The following is a 26,334-nucleotide window of genomic DNA, read 5'->3' as shown; positions in this document are numbered from 1 at the left end:
TTTTTGGAATCCCCAATGCCTACTCAGGCAAGACAACACATCTAACCAGCTCTTCGAGATGACAGTGCACCCTGTTGGTATGGTGAACCCAGCTAACCGAAAGCTCGGTTATTATATTGCTGGTTACAATGCGTGTCGGTGAACAGAAGGGTGAGTGTTCCTCTCAATGCCTGTGCAGTCAAAACCAAGTCAAATGGCACCCAACAGTGTGTCATTTAATTGACCAGGGTTGGGCTTTAAATTTCCTTGACTGTCTATGGGGACATTTAACAATCACTTGAATGTTTTGTTTGTTTGTTTGTGTGGACTTTTTGCTTAATCGCATTCAGTCAGGGGTCGATGGAGCGAGATACTGTTGAATAATTGGTGTTGATTCAACATTAGTTCTTCCTGCAGATCGCCATTGTATTTTCCATACTTGACGTCATGTCGTTCTTAACTGAATTTGCCTATGTTTGGACTGTAGGTGAGGTCTGACTGTTTTGCCCAATGTGACGTGAATGTACAATAAACAAACCAGCCCTGTATACGCAATGATGACCCATTATAATGTCGACATGAATTAAAAAACAGCAGGGTCCAAACCTTCATTAAGAATCTATTTACACTGAGCCATCCAGCTCATGCTGTCACTGTTTTCTACCATGGCCTGGACCTTTGACTAAGTTTGACATCCATGGTCTATAAGATCAGCATCAACAGAGCGTGTCTGCGGGCTAACTCTTACACAGCCTTGATGTGTTTTCTGCTCCACTCGCGTGACTTTAGGGTGGGGGAGGAAAAGGCAAAGAAACCGTGAGAGAGCAAGACAACAAGCAATCCTTATCCTCACAGCAATGAGAGTATAGTTCTTTTCGTAATACGTTGTTGATGTTGAAGCAAGACGGATAAAGTAAGAGGAATGTAGCTCACTCGGATGTGTGCAAGGGCTTCCAGCTTTCTATTGATTAATCCAAACATCAAGCAAACCACGAAAGTAACGGCGTGGCAACGGGGGCCATGAAGGGACAGCTAAAAGCTATTCAGAACCTTGACTGCATAAGACCTGACCTGTTCAACACAGCCTACATATCAAAACCATCAAATGGCAATCAATAGAGCAAAGCGGTCAACTCAACAAACCATCACCAGACTAAAACATGAAACCCAGGGCCCGAGCGTCAGATGATAGGCTACGCTCAGCTTATCCATTACCATCAGATAAAGAGGAGATAAAACACAGAGGCTAATCCTTTCATGTGTCGTGACAGCCACAGCACCCTCCAAGGCATTCCTTCAGTCTGGCTCTCAAATAGTTTTATGGCGGAAGGCAGCCATTCAGTCAGCCAGTCACTCAGCTAGTCAGGCCTGTTCTGGTCTGTTTGTCTTATTTCACCATTTACACGCTGTTTTATAGGCAGTTATAACGGTCGCCATGGTGATGCCATACGTTTTTATGGTCTTTGGGTCTCAGGGCAGAGAGTGTAATAAGTAAAACGCACACACAAAAAGGCTCAGAAAACACGCTCCCGCTGTGGAAAGGTCTCCTGTCCCTCCCTTTCCTCCCTGGCTCGCTCTTTATCAGTCTGGACAAAATACCGATCTGCCTGGTCTGCGCTCCATGTGAAACACGGATCGGCTGACTTGGACTTGTTCTCTTGCACATCTGGAGTTGATCAGAAGGGCCTCCTGGAAGCTGAGGCCTCTGGGCCTATTAATAACCATACCGCTGAACTCGGGGGGTCAGACGACAGTCAGCGGATGAGCCTGTGTCTACTAAGCACACAGACACCCACCCCATGCACCCCCACCTTTTTCTTCCACTTTTATTTTGAGAAACAAGGCCTCAGCGTTTGACTGTTCAACCACAGCGAAACCAGATTAAACAAGTTTAAATTTACCAAGGTCTTGGAAAACACGGAACTATATAAATCCGGTTCAAGCTGACTGTTAAGGATTGTTAGACTTTACTCATTCATAGCTCAAGATCAAGTTATAATATAGAAAACAAAGAATTTACTGTTGGGAGTTTTACAAAGCTAAAAAAAAGCTTTTGATGCTATAGACAGTATTTGTAATAACGTCTGCCCGGAGGCCCGGGGCGTACAACTTTTAGGACGGGCGTCCAACTTTCAAAACGTCTCTGCCCCTGGTGGCCTCTCAAGTACACTTTACAGTCACAGTATAGTTCGAAGCACGAAACAGGCTTCTGATTGGCTGCCGTGCCGAGTACGCAAATTGCCAAACGAACGTTCGTATGCGAATTGTCAAATCAACGGCAGCTAATAAATAGCAAATAGCGAGCTAGCTTTTAGTCCTTTTCACCCAAACGTCAAGTACACTCAGTGACCTAGCTAGCTAGAAAGCTAGCCAGCTACATAGCTAACATATATACAAATAGCTTGCCAGTAAGCAAGTAAGAAATCTAGCTCTCTTTTAGTCCTTTTCATCCAAATGTTAAGTAGACTCGGTGACCAAGTTAGCGAGAAAGCTAGCTAATTATATAGCTAACAGATACACAGCTAGATAGCTTGCCAGCCACCTATATAGCCAGCTAATAAATAGCAAATAGTTAGCTAGCTTTTAGTAATTTTCATCCAAACCTTGAAAGCAAACACGAAGCTGGAGCATCCATTGACGAAAAGAGATTATCTCATATCACACGTAAATCCGCTTCAATTCCAAGCCGCGACAGTTTATTATGAAACTTTTGGAGAGGGAATCTAATGGAAAACAGCGTCAATCCTCGGACCGCGCTTTTGTTTATATGAAGACTTTTTCCTTTTCTGATTTGATATTTTGAAATGATCTATTTATATCTTAATACGTAACAAGGGGGAATGACAAGATACTTTTTTTAACTTCTTCCTACTCCTTTGAACATATAATCGAGCTGTATGATGGCTGTTTTCTTTTATTTGTCTTACATTTTCTTTATGTCAATTTATTTCGGTATATTTTCAACAGACAATCCACAAACAAACAAGTTCAAGGTGGTTTGAACTAATAAAGGGGATAGCCAGATGGCAAAGTGGTCGTATTTTTGCTCTGACTGTTGGACCAGTCAGACAGTCTGGGTCACGGGGAGGCCGGCAGGGTCAACCCACCTCTGAACTCTGACTTCAGTCTGACAGCTGCTTGGGGTCAAAGGTTCAGCAGGGGCCAAGGTACCGCCTGAGGATGATTCTACGGATTGCGGGAAAATTTTACACTGTTGACTGTGTGGTGGTGATTGTCACATTTTTTTTTTCGTTGAGTTTTTCATTGAGTTAATTTCATCATCACTTAAGACGTACTTGGAATAATAATTATCATAAGAATCATTGCTGAAATTATTTAATTGATGATGTATATGCAAGTGATAGTTATCATTTTCTGTAAAAAAAATTGAGTACCCTGCTATCCCTGATTGAGCCAACTAGCTTGTAGCTATGGGTTCTACTCTGATCATTACACAACTGGCTTTAACACAGGAGTTCAGAACATAACAAATTATTTAAAGGACAACCGACGCCTCCGGACAAGTTGTGTCCATAATTTGTAAAATCACTTCAAATGACTTCTACTGAGCGTATTTTACAAAGATTTCACGGCATATAGCTATATTTTATACTTTAAGACATGCGCTGAATAATCAGGAAGTCTTGTTGTCAAGTTGATGACGATCCCCACGTGACGTCACGTTTGGAACGCCCCTGACCGAGAAAGCGACACACAATGCATTTTGGGTACTTTGTTTGGTCTGAAAACTTCGTGTTGATCCGTGTTGATGCCGAAATTAGAAGGAAAACACATAAATAATGTGATGGTGAATCGTTGTGTGTTGCACCAAGACTACTATTTGATACTAGTTAACACAAATTCCCAGCAGACAAATCAGCCCATTTCCAACGGAGCTTGGGCGCCGTCTTGTGCATTTTCTGGAACGCTACATTGGAGTCCTGACGGCTCGAATTGAGACGGGAGGACTTCTTTAATCGATTGCAACCATTTATGCTTTCTTCTTCAGAACTATTTGAATCATATTCATAACTGGGTGAGTAACAAGAAAGCATCTTCTCCAAATCTGACACCATTGTTTTGATTCTCGAGCAAGGCAAGACGTCTTTGCGTGACGTCATGAACCAGGGGGCAGGACATTCTGCAAATGAAACTTTCTCAGATCATTTTGAAGTAGTTTTGGTAGACTTTAAGTCAGTTTTACTGGTGTTTTTCATTTGACTAAAAATATCAGCCCGTGTGTTTTGGGTATTTTAGATGCTATAAAACATTTTTCTGATGTCAGTGAGGAAACAAAAAAATGGTGTCGGTTGTCCTTTAAAGGATTTGTCAGCCTCTGCAAAATTAGCAATAAATATCAATTCCTCCAGTATAATGTAAAAAAAACAAAAAAAAAAAAAATTGAAGATGAGGGTAATCAGAAAACTGTTCTGAAAAATTAATGTTCTTTAATCATGAAAAGTATCCAACCATCTGCCAATAAATTCAAAAACCAAAAGCAACATTTTGCCGCGGGGGGCCTCTGGAAGTTTCACATAATGAATAATCAATCAGGCAAACACAGAAACAGAAATTATGCCCTGCCCGAGACACACACAAACACACGCGCGCGCACACACACACACACACACACACACACACACACACACACACACACACACACACACACACACACACACACACACACACACACACACACACACACACACACACACACACACACACACACACACCTGCAAATACAGTGTAGTTGAATCATCATAATCGGCAAGAGTTTTGTGCTGAGCCTAGCCAGCAGTCTGTGTTATTTTTAGAGGGCTGACATAGAAGCAGGCCGTCCATTTACTCTGCAAGCTGGCAGAGGGATCATTAGCACTGTGGGTTCTTTTAAACTGACCAAAATGGGCATGAGCTCAACATAAACTCCGAGAAGATGCGGACACTTGCAGAGTTGAAGCGGATCGGTTTCCCAGCCGTTACTGTTGCGTTACTTTCGCATTTGGCATTTTACAATGGTGCGCGTAAATACTTTAGCGGTTTCCAACAACTCTACAATAGTCAGTGAATGAGACTAAATCGTAGCAGTGTGTGGTTAGATTCACTTTCAGCCATTCCTCGTTTTTCATGGTTAGTGGGGACCACGACCACCACCGATAGATGAAAATCCGCGAAGTAGAGTTATATAATAATAGCATCTGTGATAAAACAGAGCGGAGTGCTGGGCGGGGCTGAGAAGATGCACAGCCAATCACCATGGCTCTAAACTATGAGATACCGTGCTGTAATTGGGTAACATCAGCGCTAAGAACTAGCTACAGCCATGTACAAAACGTCTGAGTCATTTGGCATTTTTTTTTATTCCCTCAAAAAATGTCTGATGTCCCAAAACCGTGATAAGTGAACCGCAAACTAGCAAGGGATCACTGTAGTGAGAATGATATGCATTTTTATCCCAAATCACAAAATGAGATAACCCTAACTCTGCACATAATTTCACGATAATCTGTTTTGTTTCGGCATTATTTAAAGAAACAGTCTTTGTATACAACATTTACCTAATCATGTCTCAGGTGAAGTGACATCAAGGCTGATAAGTAAACTGATAAGTAGAGAGTGCCACAGATCAGACAGCAAAGGAAGGGCTAAAAGTTGAAGGCTGCTCATATTTGATGTGAATGATAGCTTTAGCCCGAAGGTCGGCGATGGATCTTGCCATCGGGGGCCCGTGATTGACATTGAAAACTACACCGAGCGAGCTTTTAGCAGATAGCACGCCATATCATGATTCAATCCGTGTACCATCAAAGTGCCCCAATATCATAATTCAATACCGAGAAGCATTAGACGGCAAGCCACCAATGTCATCATTCAATCCCGAGGCCATCAGCCTTTGCCAATATCATAACTCAATATGAGGGCCATTAGGTCACACCAATAGGCCTATTAGAATTCAATACCGGCTTGTCAATGATCTAACAGCACAGTGATACGGGGGACAAGGACTGATACGGGATCGCAACTGAATATAGGGAAACTCCTGCCGTGTATAGCCCAGACAACCTGATAACAATGTGATAAACAGGCGCTAAAATAAGGAAGGCCACAGAGTTCAACCATTGCAAACCACTGAGGATTTTGCCGTAGAAACATGACATGCTAGCTTTATACAGGAGGACACGCGACTGTGCAAGATTTTACATCCAAAGGCAGTGAAGCAAGCGCTTGGGAAAACTTGGCCACTGGCCCCTCAAGTGTGACTGTTCGCAGTTGGTCTAAATGATCACAATGTGGTACTTTGTGGAAATGGGACTCCATTTCGTTTTCTGGTCCATTGCTTCTGTTTATATTTCCAGGTTAACGTCTTTTTTATTAACTTCAAAAAGGTCACACAGGCTCGCTTTGCAAGAAATCTGCAACTTTATAACCAATCAAATGTGCTAAAACTTGGAATTTCCACTCTTGCTTTCATACAACTCGGTAAAGCTGACATTTCTTCCAGGTTGTTTTCAAGTTCTATTCCTTAAGAGCAAAGGGAAAACAATGCAGCTTTGTTATGTCACATTTTCTTTGAAAAATGCAGGTTTTACGACCGGGATACTTGACGATAACTTTTCCACTTATCACGTTGGGCTTTTTTCCCCAAATAAAGAACATTACACAGTTGGTCTTTGTTTTGCTGGGATTTACTGTACTTTAAAGGACAACCGACACCATTTTTTCCATTTCCTAACTGACATCAGAAAAACATTTTATAGCATCTAAAATACCCAAAACACGCAGGCTGATATTTTTAGTCAAATGCAAAACACCAATGAAAATGATAGTTGTGTTAAGTTAATCCTGTCTACTTGATATCTAATTTAAAACAGATTATTTTCTTACAGACAGTGTGTTGTAGGTGTTCAAATAGGTAAAATAGGTATTTGAACACCTACAACACACTGTCTGTAAGAAAAGAATCAGTTTTAAATTAAAAACCAATAAAAATGAGTAAGTGTCCCAAAACTACTTCAAAATGACCTCGGAGATGGCGAGTTTCAGAATGTCCCGCCCCCTTGTTCATGACGTCACATTGCTTGTCCAATCAGTGCTGCGGGGAAATGTAGTTCGCTTCATGGTCAAGGTGTGAATGTCGTACAATAAAATAAATAATATTACTATTTCTTTAAAGGAATAGTTCTGTTGAAATTGTATTGACTTTGTGTTTTCATAATATCTTGAATTTGTTAAAAAAAAGAAATATTTTTAATTTTTTCACTCATGAAGAGTTCAGTGAATGTGCACATTAACTGTTTGGGTTTAGTACCTCTAAAAAGGTTAAAAATCACCGTTCTAATGTCAATTTTTTTATGGTGTTATCACATAAATTTTCAAAAGTGGTCATCTATATGAAATACAGTAAAGTCTCGTTATATCGATATCCAAGGGAGTCCGAAAAAATATCGATATAACCGGGACTATCGATATATCCGACCCTGCTTGCATGTAATTTTCTCCGTGCGTGCATAGAAATAGTATCGATATAACCGGGACTATCGATATATCCGATATCGATATAACGAGACTTTACTGTACTAGAGCAGATATTTGAATTTTTGAATTTGATGGCACAGATGAAAGTTAGGCACAGACATGGCTGGTAAAATGAACAGAAAGATTGTTCTGCAGCATCACTGCTGCTCTGCTTTTTTACCGTATTCCTTTTCATACTTTGCCTGTTCTGTGAAATGAGCTTAACAAGGTTAGCGGTGACATCACCAGGGGAACTCCACACTCACGATTAAGAACTTAGAGAAGTCGTTTGGGTTAAAGGTTGGAACGTTTTCAACAACCCGTTGCCTTGATTCAACTTCTGCGGCGAACCTCATTTTTAAATACGAAAGGGCGAAAGTCAAGCGCCTTTTTATTGTGAGCCCAGCAAGTAGCGCCTTGATCAGTAAATGCGATGATGTTTCGATTGAAAGAGCAGCAAAGTAATGGCCGTTTCTGTCATAAGAGCTGGTGAAACTCAATGACGCTGTTGGCGAGTGACTCCGAGAGGGCCTGTAAATGATGCCTGATGCTTGAAAGGGAATCTCCTGTTGCTATTTGCGGGGTTTGTGTATGGCTTATAGCTTTCGAAATGAGACGCAACGGAAACATGTTAAGAGTGAGCAGAAAAGAGACACAAAAAAAAACATCGGACGTTAAACGGTGTCGAGCGAATTCAGGTGTTGAGCGCCTATTTCAGGGATCGGGAACCTATGGCTTGTGAGCAATATATGGCTCTTTTGATGATTGCATCTGGCTCGCAGATAAAACTAAATACACATTCTCGCTTTTTCGCTGTTCATTTCCCTATTAGGCTGCAGTTGGCTGAAAGCGTAATTTGATTGGATGATACTGACCATGGTTGGGAAAGGCGCAATTTGATTGGATGATACTGATTTAAAAGAAGACGAGTATCCTACACTTCAGGTTTCGACGAAGGATTCACCTTTGTCGAAAGAAAATGTTCTGCCGTGATTCTAATTTGCAATGAAACAATACCATCGATGAAACAGTCAAATGTTAGTGCACTTTGACAAGCCCCATGCTAATGTTAGCATCAGTATTGAGACAGCAGCAAGCAAGCGTGGAAGCTAATGAGCCGTGTGCAGCCTAGCAAGCAGTAACTTCGCGTATGGACCCGGCAAGTTGACTTTCATTCCGATCGTTTGGATGGATTTTTTTTTTTACCAATCATGAGGAACAGAAAACCATTCATATTAATGGTGAGTACTATAACAAATTTTGAAATAATAAATTCTGACATTTTATTGAAATCACACATACATGTAAATATATGTATGTTTGTGTGGCTCTCACTGAAAAACATTTCGAAATATTTCGCTTGTATGGCCCTCTTAGTCATAAAGGTTCCCGACCCCTGGCCTATTTGTTCATGGGCAATTGGGAAAATAGGCCACAACAATCAAAAGTAAAATACAGTAAAGTCTCGTTATATCGATATCGGATATATCGATAGTCCGGTTATATCGATACTATTTCTATGCACGCACGGAGAAAATTACATGCAAACAGGGTCGGATATATCGATAGTCCCGGTTATATCGATATTTTTTCGGACTCCCTTGAATATCGATATAACGAGACTTTACTGTACTTCAGACATTTTTCAATCACAACCAAAAGCCAAGTCAATCTTTTTTTAAACTTCTGCTTTGAGCTGTTTTTATCTGAACTCATAAACACTATTCAAAATTTCCACAGTGTAATACAAAATGTACGACGGGATTATTAGATTATGACTCAAGTTATTTTTGTTTGTTAAATTGGCTTAATCTGGGCGTTGCGGACACTCCCTTCCGAAGCAAAACGGTGAACCAAGTAAGTGGGGAAAAGGATGAGTCCATGGTCGAGATATGACAAGTCTGGCGGTCTTCGCTTCCTCTTGAGGGTATTCGGTAAAAGTTCTCGGAGAACGAGACCGAAGTCAAGCAAGTGGCAGACACCAAAGACCTGCTGCGTACTCGCCCTACACTCTGACTCATGCTTAATTGTCAACACCCACCAAGCACACAGTACAAGCTCAGTCCCAATGCCAGGTTTTGTCACTGGGCAGAGGGCTGCTTGGATACAGTAAAAGCATGACGTGATCCCCCCACCACCCCCACCCCTCACTCCCAATCCTCGATGTTCCCCCATCTTGTGCGGCAACAGTAGGGGTAAAAATATCCTGACCAGTGCCTTCAGACAACCAGCTCATAAATTAAGAGTAAAACTCCTGGAGACAACGGCGGCGGCGGCAGCAGCAGCAGACCGGCCGCTGAGAGATTTAAACCACTCGGATTGCCGAAGACCGCCGCATCGGGATCATCTGACCGAAGCCTTGACTAAATTTACGCGACACAAACTGGAGAGGAAAAAAAAAGATTGAACGACAGATCACTTTTCACCAAAGTTACGACAGAGCTGCCCACAAACAGAGAAAACAGACGAGGGCTACAAGGCTGAACAATTGACTGTAAACGTTGAATCAAAACCACCAACTGCGTAATTCTTGTTTTAGCTCGGAATGGGTATACACTGTCACTAAATTACCCGGAATGTCTCACATTATTCAACAAATTGTTGCTTTTCAACAGATGAGAACAACCATCATTGAATTTTCTGAATAACGATGTAGCTATCGAATTTTTTTTTCAAATCAAGTACTCAACCAATAACCGATTAATCATACAAAAAAGATTTTGCATCAGGAAAAAGAATAAGACGCATGTGAATACTCAGGTATTATTTTTTGGCATACTCGAGACTCCCTTTTTTCATGTTTTGCTGTCGTAACAGTGACACTGAGTGCGCTAAAGCGGGGCTCTGCAGCGGGCATTAACTCTTTGAACAGTAGCCCAAATGGAACTGTATAGTGCCTCTTTGCAATTTTTTGATGATGATACTAGTGCACCGTGTTCGACCGGAAACAAATTCCTTGTGTGTTCTACATACTTGGCAATAAAGATGATTCTGATTCCATTCCATCAAGCCATCAACGACCACCACAAAGGTAAATATAATGACTTTATTATACTGTACAGTTTATTTTTTTAATTATAATATCATAGCACATTTATTTATATATATATATATATATATATATATATATATATATACATACATACATACACACAGTAAAGTCTCGTTATATCGATATTCTCGGGAGTCGGAAAAAATATCGATATAACCGGACTATCGATATATCCGATCCTGCGGCATGTAAATTTTCTCCTTGCGTTCATCGAAATAGTATCGTAATAAGCAGTACTATCGATATAACCGATATCGATATAACGAGACTTTACTGTGTATATATATATAATATAACGTATATTTTGTGTCGTTTTAAGACTTACAAAATTAGAAAGTAGAAAATTGTTTTATGGGGACCTGGGAATGGATTATTCTCATTTTAATGGTTTGCCATGGGAAATTAATTTTCGGGATACACACTTTTCGCCTCACACACTCTGTATGGGAACCAATTAAGTTCGTAAGCCAAGGTATCACTGTATAATGAATCAATCTTAGTTTTCTACTTACATGTTGACCGAAGCAGCTTCTTCTTTGACTCAAACTCAGAGAAACGATTGAATTTTGACTAATCTGTCGAATAAACAGATGCTTACGGAAGTGACAAATTCCCACGTCGGCGAGGAAAGAGGAAGACCATTAAGGCAAATAAATCACAGAGGATAAAATTCTTTTCCCAATTTCCTAACGTTACGCAGCAAAAAAATCCCAAGCATACTGACATGTGATATCTTATTAAAGCTTGCCAATAATGAAGCACAATCTCCCATCGCTCCCAAGTCAAGACACAATGTTCCCAGCAAACTACTTGACTGGGTCAAATGAAAATGAAGGAGGGCAGAGCAAAAAAAACACACACACAACAATAGGGGAGAAGACTGATGAGCTCCCCTCAAGAAACTCCATTCCGTAATGAACGGACGGGGGGGATTAGTCGATAAAAAAAACCTCATCCATCTGTAATTCACAGTCATCCTGCCGTCATCTCTGAATCACTGATCCATTTTGAAAGTGTGCAAGACCTTTGCTAAAAGCGTCACTGTTGCACCCATTTGCGTTTCAAGTGGGGGTAAGGGAGGCGGCATAAAGGAAAGGGTAAAATATAACAGGGGGAAGGGGGGAGGGGAGGCCTGCATGCAGAGATGACAAGTTAACAGCTCTGGACACTCTTTCAAAGCACTCTCCGTCCTGTAACAACCAGCTAGCTGGTTCTTTACGCAGGGAGGAATGGGACACGCTGATCAAATAAGATTTTAATGAACATCAGCAGCTGGAGCCTGAGGTGGCTTAAAGCGAATGACGTCTTGCGTGGTTGGTTTGGATTTTCATCATCAAAAGAAGAAAACACACCAAACTTGCGCGTCAAGACAAAACACGCCGCACCGAAGCACGAGAGGAAGAAATGTTCCACAATTGTAATTAGAAAAATTACGCAGCAGGCTAATAATTAAAACTAATTTCACATTAAAGATATTCTTTTAAAGCATTTGTTAAGCAGATGTAACATCACCAAAAAAAAATTACATCTCTATGAACTATGCCGATATTTTGTTTCAGTTGTTTTGAATGTCTGTGTCTAATTGAAGAATTGTGTCGATGTAAAAACGTCCTACTACTTAGGTTGGTCAAGCAAAGTAAAAAAATATACAGTGATACATTGGCTTACGAACTTAATTGGTTCCCAGACAGGGTGTGTAAGGCGAAAAGTGAGTATCCCAAAAATTAATTTCCCATAGGAAACCATTAAAATGAGAATAATCCGTTCCCAGGTCTCCATAAAACAATACTTTCTAATTTTCTAAGCCTTATAACTACACAAAATATAACATTTTATGGAAATAAATGCGCTGTGGTATTATAATAAAATAAATAAACTGTACAGTAAAATAAAGTCGTTTTATTTACCTTTGTGATGGTCGTTGATGGCTTGATGGAATGGAGTGGCCGGTTTCATTAGCATTAAACACTTGATGAACGTAGCCTTCTTCTTTCACCATCTTGAGGAATGATCCCTTGGAAGTGCTTTCTCTGTGATAATTTTACCTTTTTCCTAATCAATTGTGTTCTGTTTAGCTGGGTTGATAGCTTTTTGCATCAAGTGTACAGATGGCTTGTGCGGGTTGTTTGTTTGGAGCCTGATTGATGGGATATTTTAACCTTCCAGTCTACACTCTGCTTTTGAACTATCAAAGTTGAAACGAGTCCAAATTTCACTGTTTATATCCATGTTATCACCATTTCACTTTTGTTTTTTTGTTTCAAGCTCTGTCGTCTCCCTTTTGTGTGTGTGTGTGTGTGCGTTTTCTCACTCTCTCTGTCGTCTGCCTGTCTCTAATGTTGAAGCACCGTCTGCTTGATATTTTGCACATTGTCTCATAGTTATTCCTGAGAGGTACTACCATTTACATTAAGGAATTAGATTAGATTATCCGTTATTCGTGTCCCTCATACTTATTTGTCATGTCTTTTTTTTATGATGATACTAGTGCATCATGTTCTACTGGACACAAATCCCTTGTGTGTTCTACATACTTTGCCAATAAAGATGATTCTGATTGAATTGTTTGAAACCACCAAAACTGTTTACATCTCGCAAACGTATTTGCACTATTCAATAAACACCATCCAAAGTAAATATGAACCTAAAAATGTATATATATTGTCTATGTGCGCATACAATATGGCCGCCAGTGAGATACGATCGTTGAGAACGAAAATGTAAGAAGCTTCAATTTCACGATATTAACAAGGTCATTTTGTACTTGACGAAAAGAATCGCAAGTTCAAGGATAAAGCGATCAAAAGAATGCAGATGATTAGTTTTTTTTTTTTTTGCGCTTATAATTGCTTAAGCTACCATCACAGTCCGCTCAAAATTAAGGTTGTCCTTACTTAGCTTACTACATCAAAAGTAACGACGACTGATATGTTGTCATACAAAGTGCGCATAAGGCGAACGTACGAGCCTTGAAGGACAGTTTTGGTCTCACAAAAAAAATGTAGTGGGTCTAATACAACTTGTTTTGGTTCAACACTAAACTGTGCAGTTTTAATTGTACATGAAGGACAATCTCATCATTTTATAAAGACCAAATGCACGCAGAAAAAAAATTGTCTTAACAGCACTGATATGCGTTGCATTCCGGAGAACTGGGAAACAACCCGCTTGGAAGTTGAGAAGTCAGACCTCAAAGCGTTCCAGTTGAGAGTCGACAACATATGTGCGGTTGGTCTCAATAAGCATGTCTTTCAGCACGACATAACTGTGGATTATGTTTGCAAACCACAAAATTTGATGGAAAACAAACGATGTCTCATCCACCAAAATATTTCACAGAAAGACGACGCATGTCGAGTATGTGAAAATTGTTGCAAGTAGTAACTGGAATGATAATGGAGTTTAGAAGAATTCTAACTATTGCAGTGGGGGAAAAAAAAGTATATTTGTGAAATCAGGATGTTAACCTATGCTGATAATGTACCGTGTTTTCCGGTGTTTAAGGCGCACCGAAAACCCGTAATTTTTTAAAAAGATGAGCCTGCGCATTATACGCCGGTACGCCTTATATGTGAAGTATCACAAGAAGTATCGCAACTACTGTCAGCAGCCATCGACTCCATTTCCCCCTTTCGAAGTAATGCGTCACCCCAGCCTCTACTGTATCGCCTTATAATGTGGTGTGCCTTATATTTGGAAAACTTTTATATGCATGTATTTATACATTATATTTATATATTTTTTCCATTCATTGAAGGTGTACCTTGTTGTCCGGTGCGCTTTATACAGGTACCATCTGACATACGACCGGTTTCCGCTGCGACCAACAGGTCGTAAGTCAAAATGGTCGTAAATTGAAATCCATTCAAAATGGCCGACACGAGGGTTATACTACAGGATAGTACGCGGTGTCAATCTGTTGTTTGTAAGCAACTTTTTCGATAGAATACTATAAAATACAGTTCATTTATAACTTTTATACCTTTTAGTGTCATTTTTATCATGTTATATTTTCAATTTTTATTACTGTATATTCCAAACTGTACAATTAGGTAAATACACCGGGCCGGACGTGAGACGTATCTCACCGGGCGGCCATATTGTATGCGCACATACACAATATACAGGTAACATCCAAGTTACGACCGGGTTCCGTTCTGACAAAACGGCCATAAGTCAAACGGTCGTAAATCGAAAAGCATTGATAATGGCTGACGCGAGGATCACGTGATCATAACAAATGACGACACGCTGGCATCTCCAATACTACAGAATAATACACAATGTCAATCTGTTGTTTTTAAGCAACTTTTTCTATTAAATACTATGATATACCAAACTGTTTACGGTTCATTTATAAATGTTATACCTTTTAGTGTCATTTTTATTATTTTATCTTTTCAATTTTTATTACTGTATACACCAAACTTTTTACAGTTCATTTATAAATTATTTACCTTTTAGTGTGATTTTTATCATTTTATATTTTCAACTTTTATTACTGTATAGACCAAATTGTTTACAGTTTATATCTTTTAGTGTCATTTTTACCATTTGAAAAAAATAATATATTGATGGCCAAAACAAACATGCGGATCAAACCTCTAAAGATGGAGGCCACTGATTTGCTGTGGCGACCCCTTGAAGGGAAAAGCCGAAAGGAAAAGAAGAAAAAGATATGATACAGTAAAGTATCGTTATATCGATATCGGTTATATCGATAGTACTGCTTATTACGATACTATTTCTATGAACGCAAGGAGAAAATTTACATGCCGCAGGATCGGATATATCGATAGTCCGGTTATATCGATATTTTTTCCGACTTCCGAGAATATCGATATAACGAGACTTTACTGTATTTGGAAAACTGTTTTTCATTCATTGATGGTACGCCCGATACTCCAGTGTTCCTTCTAGACGGAAAAGATTTGAACATATGCCATTCATTGGGGGTGCGCCTGATACTCCGGTGCACCTTATACACCGGAAAATATGGTAATAAAATTATCATTTCTGTGGGAAAACAATTCTGGGCCAGAATACAGGACAATCGCATTAAAAAAACAAGAACAATTATGAATAGGCCCCAATATTGATCAAGGAAATGTAATCTGCTTAATGCCAAATATATCATCAATATATTGTGTGCAAAAGGTGTCTTTTGGGGTTTATTGTCTGTTGGAAAGTAAAATTACCTGGAAAGGATGCGGCATATTTAAGATTAAAAAAAGGAGGCAGAGAAAATCCCCAATTGAAAACATGTACCTGCAATTATGGCCTTTGTTAATATTTTTCTCTAAAAAAGGTTCGGTGAACGTGCATATGAACTGGTTGGTTTTGATAACACCAACAGAACCATTGGTTTAAAGTTACATACATGCAAATAACAGATAGCCAGTCTCAGGTGTTTTGCATAATAGTGTGAGTATTAAAATATGAGATTTTTATTAGATAAATAAATAATATGGCCTGGTTTAATGCGTTTCCATTTATATCCACAATGCTTAATTTGATTTATTTTTATGCACCACTTTTTTTTTTTTTACAATAAACTTCAAGAGACAGTAATAAACGTTTTCCATTAAACTTCAATGGGCTGAAAAGTTTTTTTTTCCCGTGTGCACTATATCATAGGTTTATATTTTCTGTCTTGTGTTTCACACTGTACAAAGCATTTTAGGGTCCTGTGACCCCAGATTTTTTTTCCTCATGGAAATTGAAGTACAGTAAAGTCTTGTTATATCGATATCGGTTATATCGATAGTACCGCTTATTACGATACTACTTCTATGACCGCAAGGAGAAAATTACATGCGCGCAGGGTCGGATATATCGATAGTCCCGGTTATATCGATATTTTTCGGACTCCCGAGATTGTTGGTGGTAAAATTCAACTAATGTCATGATTCCGCTTGAAAATGTAACCATGGTGGATAGATTTTTCAAGAGAAACTGCATTCAAAATACCTTTTGGTTACAATGGATGTACTAAAACAAGCAGATAATAATTTCTGGAGCCTTTCTGTCTGAGATCTCATGGAAGCTATGACAAAGATTTGGTAGTTAAATTATTTCGCCAACACTGAAGCAGATGACAATATCTCTATGACAAGAATGACAAGAACATCAATCAATAGCAACTGGTGGGTCAACAAGGTAACGCCATATCCATTCCAAACATGGCGTCTTGGATGAAAATTAAGCACGGGGGCTTCAAGGTGTGCAGACACAAAGACGGGAACACCAGAAATGTATCCAAATTGACACAACAGCTCTGTTGAGTATCAATCAATACAATTGAAATAAACCGCCGGAAATACACACGAACACAACTCCTATGTAAACAAAGGCTTCACTGTACTCTATGGTTTTAGAGTCTGACGTCACATAACTTCATCACAGTGTAGTCAAGGCGAGTTGGATTTGGCGAGACTTCTAGCAACATTCCGACAAATTTTTCAGAGTCATAGGTGGGGAAACGTGCCCCCCCCCCACTCTCGCCTTTTGCATAATCCCCTACAACATACAGAAAAATTGATCCAAATGAGGACTTTCCTCCGGGAGCCTCTTGGTGTGAGTGAGAGTAAATAGAATGTCATCAATAATAGACAGTGAGCGTTCTGAGGAGACCCTCCAACCCCACTCCCCAACACACACGCACACACAGACACCAGCCTTGACTGATTTCCATCCCGCAGACAAGCCTGCCAAGCGCCAGCCTTTTTGCACACGCTCAGATTCACTGTCCTGACTAATCGCTTGTGATGGGGGCCTTTGCCATAATTACCCAGGGCCTTATCACAAACTTATGCGATGCATTTTTCATGTCCTGGCTGCTGGCGCTGCCTTCACTGTCCATGCTGGCAGTCCATCTACTAAGGGGAGGGGAAATGGGAGGTGGGGTCTGAGACTGATCTCGCACAAATTCACACAGCAGTTCAAACAGGGAGAAATGGGTGAGAGCGGGGTGAAGGGCCAGTGAGGAGAGAGGGGAGGAAAAAATAAAAACGGAGGAGGGGGGGGGGAAGGTGGCAGTGAGAGATTCGATGGCGAACAGGAAGGGGGAGGGAGACAGATAGCGAGGCACATTTTTTTACATAATGCATGAACAAGGGGGCAGGGGTAGGATCAAATAAATAGGAGAAGTGGAGCCTTGATGATGTGGCATAAGTGCAACACAAAGGCCACCGGGAAGACTTGTTCACTCTCCTTTTGTCTGAGTGCTCATCGTGACCCAGATGAAAGTTTTTGATCCCGTGCAAATTTCAGCCATTTTCTATTAATGACCCGGATGGGATCTTTCGAATAGTCATCAAGTTGTAAGTCCAACTAGGGCACGTACACGTTAAATGCCACAAGGAGGGGAATGAGGAGGGGGGGAACATACACACTCACAACAGTGCCATTGTCTTGGTGTCTTGTGATAGGTCAAACCGACTCTCATGTACATACAGGCCGCCGTTCACACGCATTCGCTGGGCCCAATTTACAGCCCCGGTTCTGCAGGCGCGCGCACGCACTATTTCAGCAGTTCAAAGTATGAGAAGAAAAAGAATAAAATAACATAAACATAAAAAAGAAACTGAACAATATCAGGCTTCTACGCATGTATAGTGTAAAATCGATTTATATTAAACTATCAATATTTAAGTCTTGTTTAGTTAAGTACCAAGAGTGGGTTCAAAGTGGTTAAAATAACACGCACACATAAAACATTCACATACAGCCGACCAAACGGCCACTTGGCGTCAAACTGCCTTGAACCAGCTAGCCGAAGAGCTCGCTAAAAAACGTCAAGTAAACTTGCTCATTTGCTTCGAAATGCCACGAAAAGAGAAGAGTTGTTGAGTGTGTCGTCAAAGTCGGGTGTCCTCATAGCGCCACCGACTAACCAGAGCCACTTGGTGTGTGCCCCCCACCCCCAACCCCCCAGCTAAGGTAGCCAGCTCGCGGCTAAAACGTTGGGCTAACTACGGCTACTAAAAGTTGAACAACACGCGATAAAAAAGGTGGCCAAGGCGAAAAAGCTTTCCCGTAGTGGCCGTTATCGTTCGTCGGCGGTTGCTCGGAGGGGTTATATGAGGGGGCTTTGTGATTTCATCGCATCCCGACGGCGATGCCCCCGCCGGTAGCCGGTCGCAGTAGTCCGATCGATGTTGAATTGAACAAAGAGGATCAATTTCTGATCAGCGAGAGGAGCCACTTTCATCAATGCGAGGGGGAGCTCTCCGGGCTCTGTTCCCCCTCCGTAAACCTGCGAACGAAGCGGCGGCGGAACAAAAACACACACTAAACCCAGCCGGGGTGTAGAAGTGCGAGCCCCGCGCAGAACGGCAGCCGAGTGAACTAAAAGACAGCGTCCACTGACCTGTAGTTGTTGTAAGTCAAAGCGCTTCCAATATTGAAACATCGATCCTGCATTGGCCGCCATCTTGAGACATATTGAGACAGGAATGAGATGCTGATAGAGCGCGCGGGGGTTGGAGTTCAGTGGAGGGGAGCGGGTGCCGGTAAAACCTGGATTGGATTTACTTCTAGCCTCGTATGGAATTGGGGATTCTTGTGGAACGGAGTCACGCAGCGGGATTATCGCTTTAATAACGCCATTATAATTGCTTAAATAGCATTTTATCAATACGACAAATTAACAGGTAAATACTAAAGAGGCGTTATATTACCTCCTCTTTTTACCGAACTCAAATTGTTTTCGTTATTGTCTTCATATTGTGTGTATTGTATATTATTTATAATCAGAACGTGCAGCGAAAAGAAAAAAAGTCATTATCTGGAGAAATTGGGTATAAATGTTGGAAGGTTGTAATACGATGGAATGATGTTAAATATATTGGTTGTGGAAAAATAAGTGCAAAAAAGAGAATGATATTCAAATAAATGAAATGATACTGAAAACGTGGATAGATAGTGGTAAAAAAATGTGAAATTGTTGAAAAATCCGGAATGATATGGAATGCAATTGGAAGATATGACGTTAAACTAAATGATATGGATTTAAATCCCACCTCAAAACCCATCTGTTTAAAATTGCATTCACAGTTTAGTTTAAGCCGCTCTTTTATTATTTATGATTTTATTTATGGCTTTATTGTTCTGGGGTGATTTCAAAGGCGCTTGTAAATTAAATGTATTATTATTATTTTGTGGAAGGACATTGGAGTAAATGTGCAATATAGTGGTGGAAAAGGTGGATAATTTTTTTATATCTCAGAATCAGAATCCTTTAATAGTCCGATAATGGGGAAATGTATCTGTTAACTTCCGAAATGTTAAATATAATTCCCACGATGAATTGATTGAGTTGAATATTTCTTGATTTTGAATGGGAATTGTTTGAATCTGTGACGTTGAATGTTAATGAATGGGCGTGTACAGGTATACAATATACACGCACACACATTTCTATTATTAAAACATGGAATAGTGTGAAAAATATATATTTTAAAATATGGCAAAACAACAGCCTGTTGTGAATTTTTGAAATATGCCGATGTAAATGTGCAGCAAAAAAAAAAGTGAGAAGAATAAAATATGTCAATGAAAAGTACAGGTAAGGTACAAATACATGTGTGAATGGTGGAACCGCAGAAAATCCTAACAGGTTACTTGAGGGCCAATGAGCTATTTGGAAGTGTGCCAGATAGACAAATAGACAATTGTTTATTGCCATTCTGTGCTAAATGTCACTGTCAAACTAAATTAAAAAAACAGAGAATTACAGATTGTGTATTTTATTTGAGCACGTGGCCTCAGCTACTTGACTGCTAACATACAAGAGGAAACTCCAAGAAACGCTGCCTACCAATTAGCATCTATGTGGTGTTGTTACCTACCTAAAATTACAGATGTTTTTTATACAAATGGTGCTTCAACACAAATAGACAGCCAAAATAACATTACTCACAGGATTTTATTCTTCATTGCCTGTGAAGAATGACGAATATTACCGCTGTATTGAGAGGCCAAAAGAGAAGCTGAGCTGTCTGTCTGACACAGGCCACCAGTAGCCAACAGACCTGCGACAGAAATATTGTTCATTTTTTATTGAATTCAGGCCTTTACTATTATAAATCACCATATTTTAGAGGACTATTTTTCCTCATGGCACTTTTTTGGGTGGGTGTTGTAGTGCGGCTGGAACAGATTAGTGGAATCTCCATTCATTTCAATGTGGAAAGATGATTTGCGATTCCAATCTTTTGAGTTAGGAGCAAAGTAAATTAATATTTCAAGGCATCATTGTATTTGCTGTTGATAAGAGGGACTATTAAATCAAAAAGTAGTAAATAAGAAGTCAGATGGATAATTATAGATAAGTCTAAGGCATATAATTGACAGAGCTATCAAACGACACAAGGATGAATTACAATATGTACAGTCTGTGAAAGTGTTGATCTGCGTATTATTAGGCCAAATCCCCTTGGCCCTCTTCATTTTCACTTGTCTCTTTTTGTAAGAGTCGCTAGAGGGGAGGAAAAGTCCCTAAATTACAGCCAAAATGTTAGCAACATCGCAGACATAAGTCGTACTTCTTGCTACCTTGTACTGTCCACATGCAAGATCATTAAAATAAAAAAAAGCACCGTATACTCTATATTTATTTTATTGGCAGGAACACTACAAAGGCCATCCGGAGACTGTGGATGTGGCCCTCAACCATATCTTTCCAGGACCTGCTGTAGATAGAGAGCTAAGCAAATAGATAGCTACTGTAGATAAATATAGAGATAGACAGAGGATCTCTGTGGTTTTTTTTTCCTGAGGAACCTTCCTTTCCGTTCCTATCCGAGCAAAATGACCCGTGACTAAGTACTTGTGGAAAGAATTTAAAAAATGCTGAAGAAAGGTGCCTGGATGCAACCTTTAACTTACCCTTAGCATGGGTTAGCTCAGACTCACCGTGAGAAAATGAAAGGAGATATGTTCAGCACCATCTTTCTTTACTTTGGCAACGCCGACTAATTTCACCAACTGTAGGCAAATACATTCAAGAGACAAGTCAACGATACGCACTGTGGAGTCCAATTTATTTTTAACAGTGCTCCCTTTCCCAATCTCCTCAAGGAAGTGAACCTTTTCATCTTGCTTTCACCAGAAGATATTTTCCACAGAGGTGAAATAAAGGTTCAGCCATGACTTTCCAAAGAGGCCCATTCTCAATCATCAGTAACTCTGAACGCATCCTCATGTGCTGTCGAAAATGATCTCATTTCACTTAATTTGAAAATCATTTATTCATTGCAAATATATATTTGTTCATCTCTCTGCCAGTAATATGAACTAATAGACGTAACAATGATTTCACGATGATTATGTCACTAGTGAGGAAATTGGGACGAGATCATCATTAATTTAGCATTAATACTTTTCATTTCAAAATGTCCCATGGGGTTGCTCTAATTAAAACGAATGCATAGGCCTAATAAAAGATGGGAAATACCACAAGAGATGACATAGATGCCACACCTTATTTGTATATATGTATGCCAAACACACACACACACATACATACATACATACATACATATATATATATATATATATATATATATATATATATATATATATATATATATATATATATATATATATAATGTGTGTGTGTGTGTGTGTAGACTGCAAGGTTAAAATATCCCATCAATCAGGCTCCACAAATAACCCACATAAGCCATCTGTAAACTTGATTCAAAGAGCTATCAACCCAGCTAAACAGATCACAATTGATGAGGAACTAGGTAAAATTATCGCAGAGCAAGCACGACAACTTCACTCGGATATCGTCAAGAGGCAACCTGGAAGTTCGTCATCCAATCATGATTTCAAGGCTAAGCATGGATGGTTCAAGAACTTTAGGTGTCGTACAGGGATTCATAGTGTCATTCGTCATCATGAGGCAGCCAGTTCTGACGATAAAGCTGCCAAAGCTAACAAGGAATCATTCCTCAAGATGGTGGAAGAAGAAGGCTATGTTCCTCATCAAGTGTTTAATGCTGATGAAACCGGCCACTCCATTGCATCAAGCCATCAACGACCATCACAAAGGTAAATAAAACGACTTTATTATACAGTACAGGTTATTTCTTTAATTACAATACCATAGCACATTTATAATTCATAAAATAAGGTACATTTTGTGTAGTTTTAAGGCTTAGAAAATTAGAAAGTAGAAAATTATGTTATGGTTACCTGGGAACGGATTATTCTCATTTTAATGGTTTCCTATGGGAAAATAATTTTTGGGATACACACTTTTCGCCTTACACACTCTGTCTGGGAAGGACACGCCAGTGTGTATATTATGGTGTCACTCCTGTCAAACTGACCTTGCAGTTGACCCCCGGCTGCTCCCGACACGTCACTCTCGCTGACCATGCCTTCACAGTGAGCCGTAGGTTTGCATGTTCTCGCGTCAAAAGGCGCCCCGTTGTATGCCTTGAAAATGTTTTTTTTTTCCCCCTCAGAGGCCAGTTTTTAAAAATAGAATTCCATTGCAACTCAGATCAAATGCTCTCGCAGTCTGTATATATGTGCCATACGATGCACATATGGAGAGCAGGTACAGCAAGACTTCAACTTCCAAACACCTTAACTTACAAACTTTTTGTCTTACAAACGTCAAATTTATGAAAATTAAACCTTATAATAAGCACTATTTTCATAATACACACCCACCACGGCTGGCGGAGTGATCTTCGGCGGAAGCACACGACCGAACAGCACCAACAGTCCTTATGGAAGGTGACTCTCCTTCCATAAGCCATCAATGAACATCAAAAAGGTAAATAAAACTTTATTTCACAGCACAGTTTATTTCTTTAATTACAGTCCTCATGTAATGCGCCTCTCTTTCCAAACAGCAATTCCCTTTGACCTTCGACCTCCAACGCCATTCCATCAAGCCATAAATGACCATACAAATGTAAATAAAGTGACTTTATGATACAATGCAGTGTATTTATTTCATTACAATACAATAGCACATTTATTATACATAGAATAAGGTATGGTGTGTGTAGTTTTAAGGCTTATTTAGTTGAAAAGTATATTTTATGGAAACCCGGAACGGATTATTCCCATTTTAATGGTTCCTTATGGGAATTTTTTTTTGAGATACACACTTCGCCTTACACACTCTGTCTGGGAACCAATTAAGTTCGTAAGTTAAGGTCTCACTGTACTTGCTTTGGTTTATCTTTGTAACCTCTCAGGTGCTCATAATATATTCTTCATTTTTTTTCCCCATCAAATGTGCTGTAAATTCTGCCAGAGTGAAATTAGTGCGCTTTTTTAGCTACTTTTTTTTAGCCAAATAGAATTGCAGTCTTGCTATCGGCTGCATCTGCAACAAAAATACACCCAGGGATCTTTCTCATGCAATTTGCATGCAAAATGTCTGCTTTCCGCATGTTCCCTGACATGTAAACCTAAATCGGTATCGATATGGATTTTTTTTTTCCTATGAATTTAGTGAATGAGTTTTAGGGGGCTGGCAAATGTTCAGAAATGTTAAGCCACCTAATAAGATATTCTTTCCTCAGAAGGTGAACAATATAATACCATATGTTAAAACTGCTAGGAAACAGAGTCATTTAAGTCCAATATGTTGTGTGCGAACTGAAAACTATTTTCTTCATTTTAGTTGTTGCATGGGCTTGCATGACTTATGATGTGACCTATCATCAAGTCAAACTTGAAATTCAGGTCAGGCTTAATGCAAGTACAGTACAGTCGTCAATTCCCGATTTCCAGTGACGTCTGATAATGTGATAGTTACAGTACAAGTACAGTTACTTCTTTTAAAGACATATTTTTTGATTTGCTCTTAAAACATTAGTACACGGAGGGGGCGGGGGGAGGACTATGACCATCCAACAAATACAGTCTCATCGAAATTGAACGATTTTTTTTTTCTCTCCAAAAGGTGGAACCTTTTTTTAAACGATCACTGGTCACTATAGCCTCCACCCACATTCCAAAAACATGACACATCAAAGAAAACGTCAGAGTAGGGATTCAAACCCCAAACCTGAGAATTGTTAGCCAGACTTGTCCGCCGGACTCCCTGCTGAGTCATGTGACTCACATTTTTAGCATTGAACTCCTTTTCCACAAACAGTCTCTGCAGTGAGCGCTTCACCGGGCTCTCACCGGTTGGCTATGAAGCAGTAGTAGAGGGACGTGCGCTCATGTTGGAACAAGTTTGTCTCAGTGTTATCAACCCTACTACAAATTATTATAAACCCGCAACACGCTAAACACATCTGGCACCGACACCAGCCAACGACGGCACGCCAGTGCAAACTTTTAAAGGACAACCGACACCATTTTTTTTTGTTTCCGAACTGACATCAGATAAACGTTTTATGTCATCGAAAATGCAAAACATCAATAAAAATGACTTAAAGCACATGTGTCAAAGTCAAGGCCCGCGGGCCAAATCCGGCCCGCCACATCATTTTTTTCGGCCCGCGAAAGCAAATCAAACTTAAATTCCATGATGATTGCTAAAATCTGAGCCAAAATTTCATATTTTTGGATGTCAACTACAATGAAAGTCATTATTCTTGACTTCAGATTTGAAAATGAGTTATTCATTAATTTGCTGTGTGCTCTATATGTAATATTTGAAAGGATTTAAACATGCTAATGGGTTCCCCAAATTCATAACGGCCCTCGAGAGGAAACCATAGCTACAATGTGGCCCGCGGCAAAAAATGACTTTGACACCCCTGACTTAAAGTGTCCCAAAACTACTTCAAAATGTCCCAAAACTACTTCAAAATGACACACCTTGCCTTGCCTCGCTCTAGTATAAAAACAACGACTTCAGATTCGGAGAAGATGCTTTCTTCTTACTCATCCAGTTATGGATAGGATTCAAATAGTTGTGAAGAGGAAAGCATAAATGTTTGCAATCGATTAAAGAAGTCCTTGCGTAATTCAAGCTGTCAGGACTCCAATGTAGAATCCCAGAAAATGCACAAGATGGCGCCCAAGCTCCGTTGGAAATGGGCTGATTTGTCTGCTGGGAATTTGTGTCAACTAGAATCAAATAGTAGTCTTGGTGCAACACACAGTGATTCACCATAACGTTATTTTTTTTTTTTTCGGTCAGGGGCGTTCCTTCAGTGACGTCACGTACGGACTCGTCACCAACTCGAAAACAAGACTTCTGGAATATTCAGCGCGAGTCCTAAAACGTAAAATATATCTATATTCTGTAGAATCTTTGTAAAATACGCTCAGTAGAAGTCATTTGAAGTGATTTTACAAATTATGGACACAACTTGTCCGCAGGCGTCGGTTGTCCTTTAAAGTACAATTTTGTTCCCTCCATTTTGATATATTTTCTGTTTAAACCGCGTTGATTTGACAGTTTTACTGGTTACCCGAGACTGGTTTACTCGGCGGGTACTCTAATATATTTAAAGTGGACACAACTAAAGGTATAACAGGTAGTTTTACAACCTGGAGTTTTACAACACGGAATGCAGGCGGCAGATCATATTTCAGTGGAATGCTTTTTGAATGGTAACTTTAGACAAGACACGGGTATCGTTCCTGAAAAATGAAAAGCATTCATCAAACAATTTTGTATGATAATTGACCAACGTGAGTCTAATAAATCCCAATACAAAACAACAGAATACACAATCTCAATGTAAATATGAAGAATGTGCTACGATGCAAGATGCATGCATTGACAATGTTTGTCTTACATAACTTTCAAAATGTGACGATCACGAATTATACGGCACTTTACACCCCTGATA

General features: G+C 39.8%; 1 protein-coding gene across 3 annotated transcripts in view; it reads right to left on the bottom strand.

Moving 5' to 3' along the window:
* cux1b (cut like homeobox 1b) overlaps positions 1–19,015 on the bottom strand; it is a 109,637-nt gene extending 90,622 nt beyond the window's left edge. For all 3 annotated transcript variants that reach the window (XM_089014570.1, XM_089014571.1, XM_089014573.1), the window contains exon 1: positions 18,915–19,015. In XM_089014570.1, the coding sequence (XP_088870696.1) occupies positions 18,915–18,977 (63 nt within the window). In that variant the 5' untranslated portion in view covers positions 18,978–19,015. The remainder of the gene's footprint in view (positions 1–18,914) is intronic.
* Positions 19,016–26,334: the final 7,319 nt, after the last annotated feature.

Source organism: Hippocampus bargibanti, linkage group LG14 (assembly GCF_051943395.1).
Source record: "Hippocampus bargibanti isolate YZ-2025 linkage group LG14, ASM5194339v1, whole genome shotgun sequence".
Taxonomy (NCBI): domain Eukaryota; kingdom Metazoa; phylum Chordata; class Actinopteri; order Syngnathiformes; family Syngnathidae; genus Hippocampus; species Hippocampus bargibanti.
The sequence above is the reverse complement of the archived record's forward strand: the minus strand, read 5'-3'. Positions and strand labels throughout refer to the sequence as shown.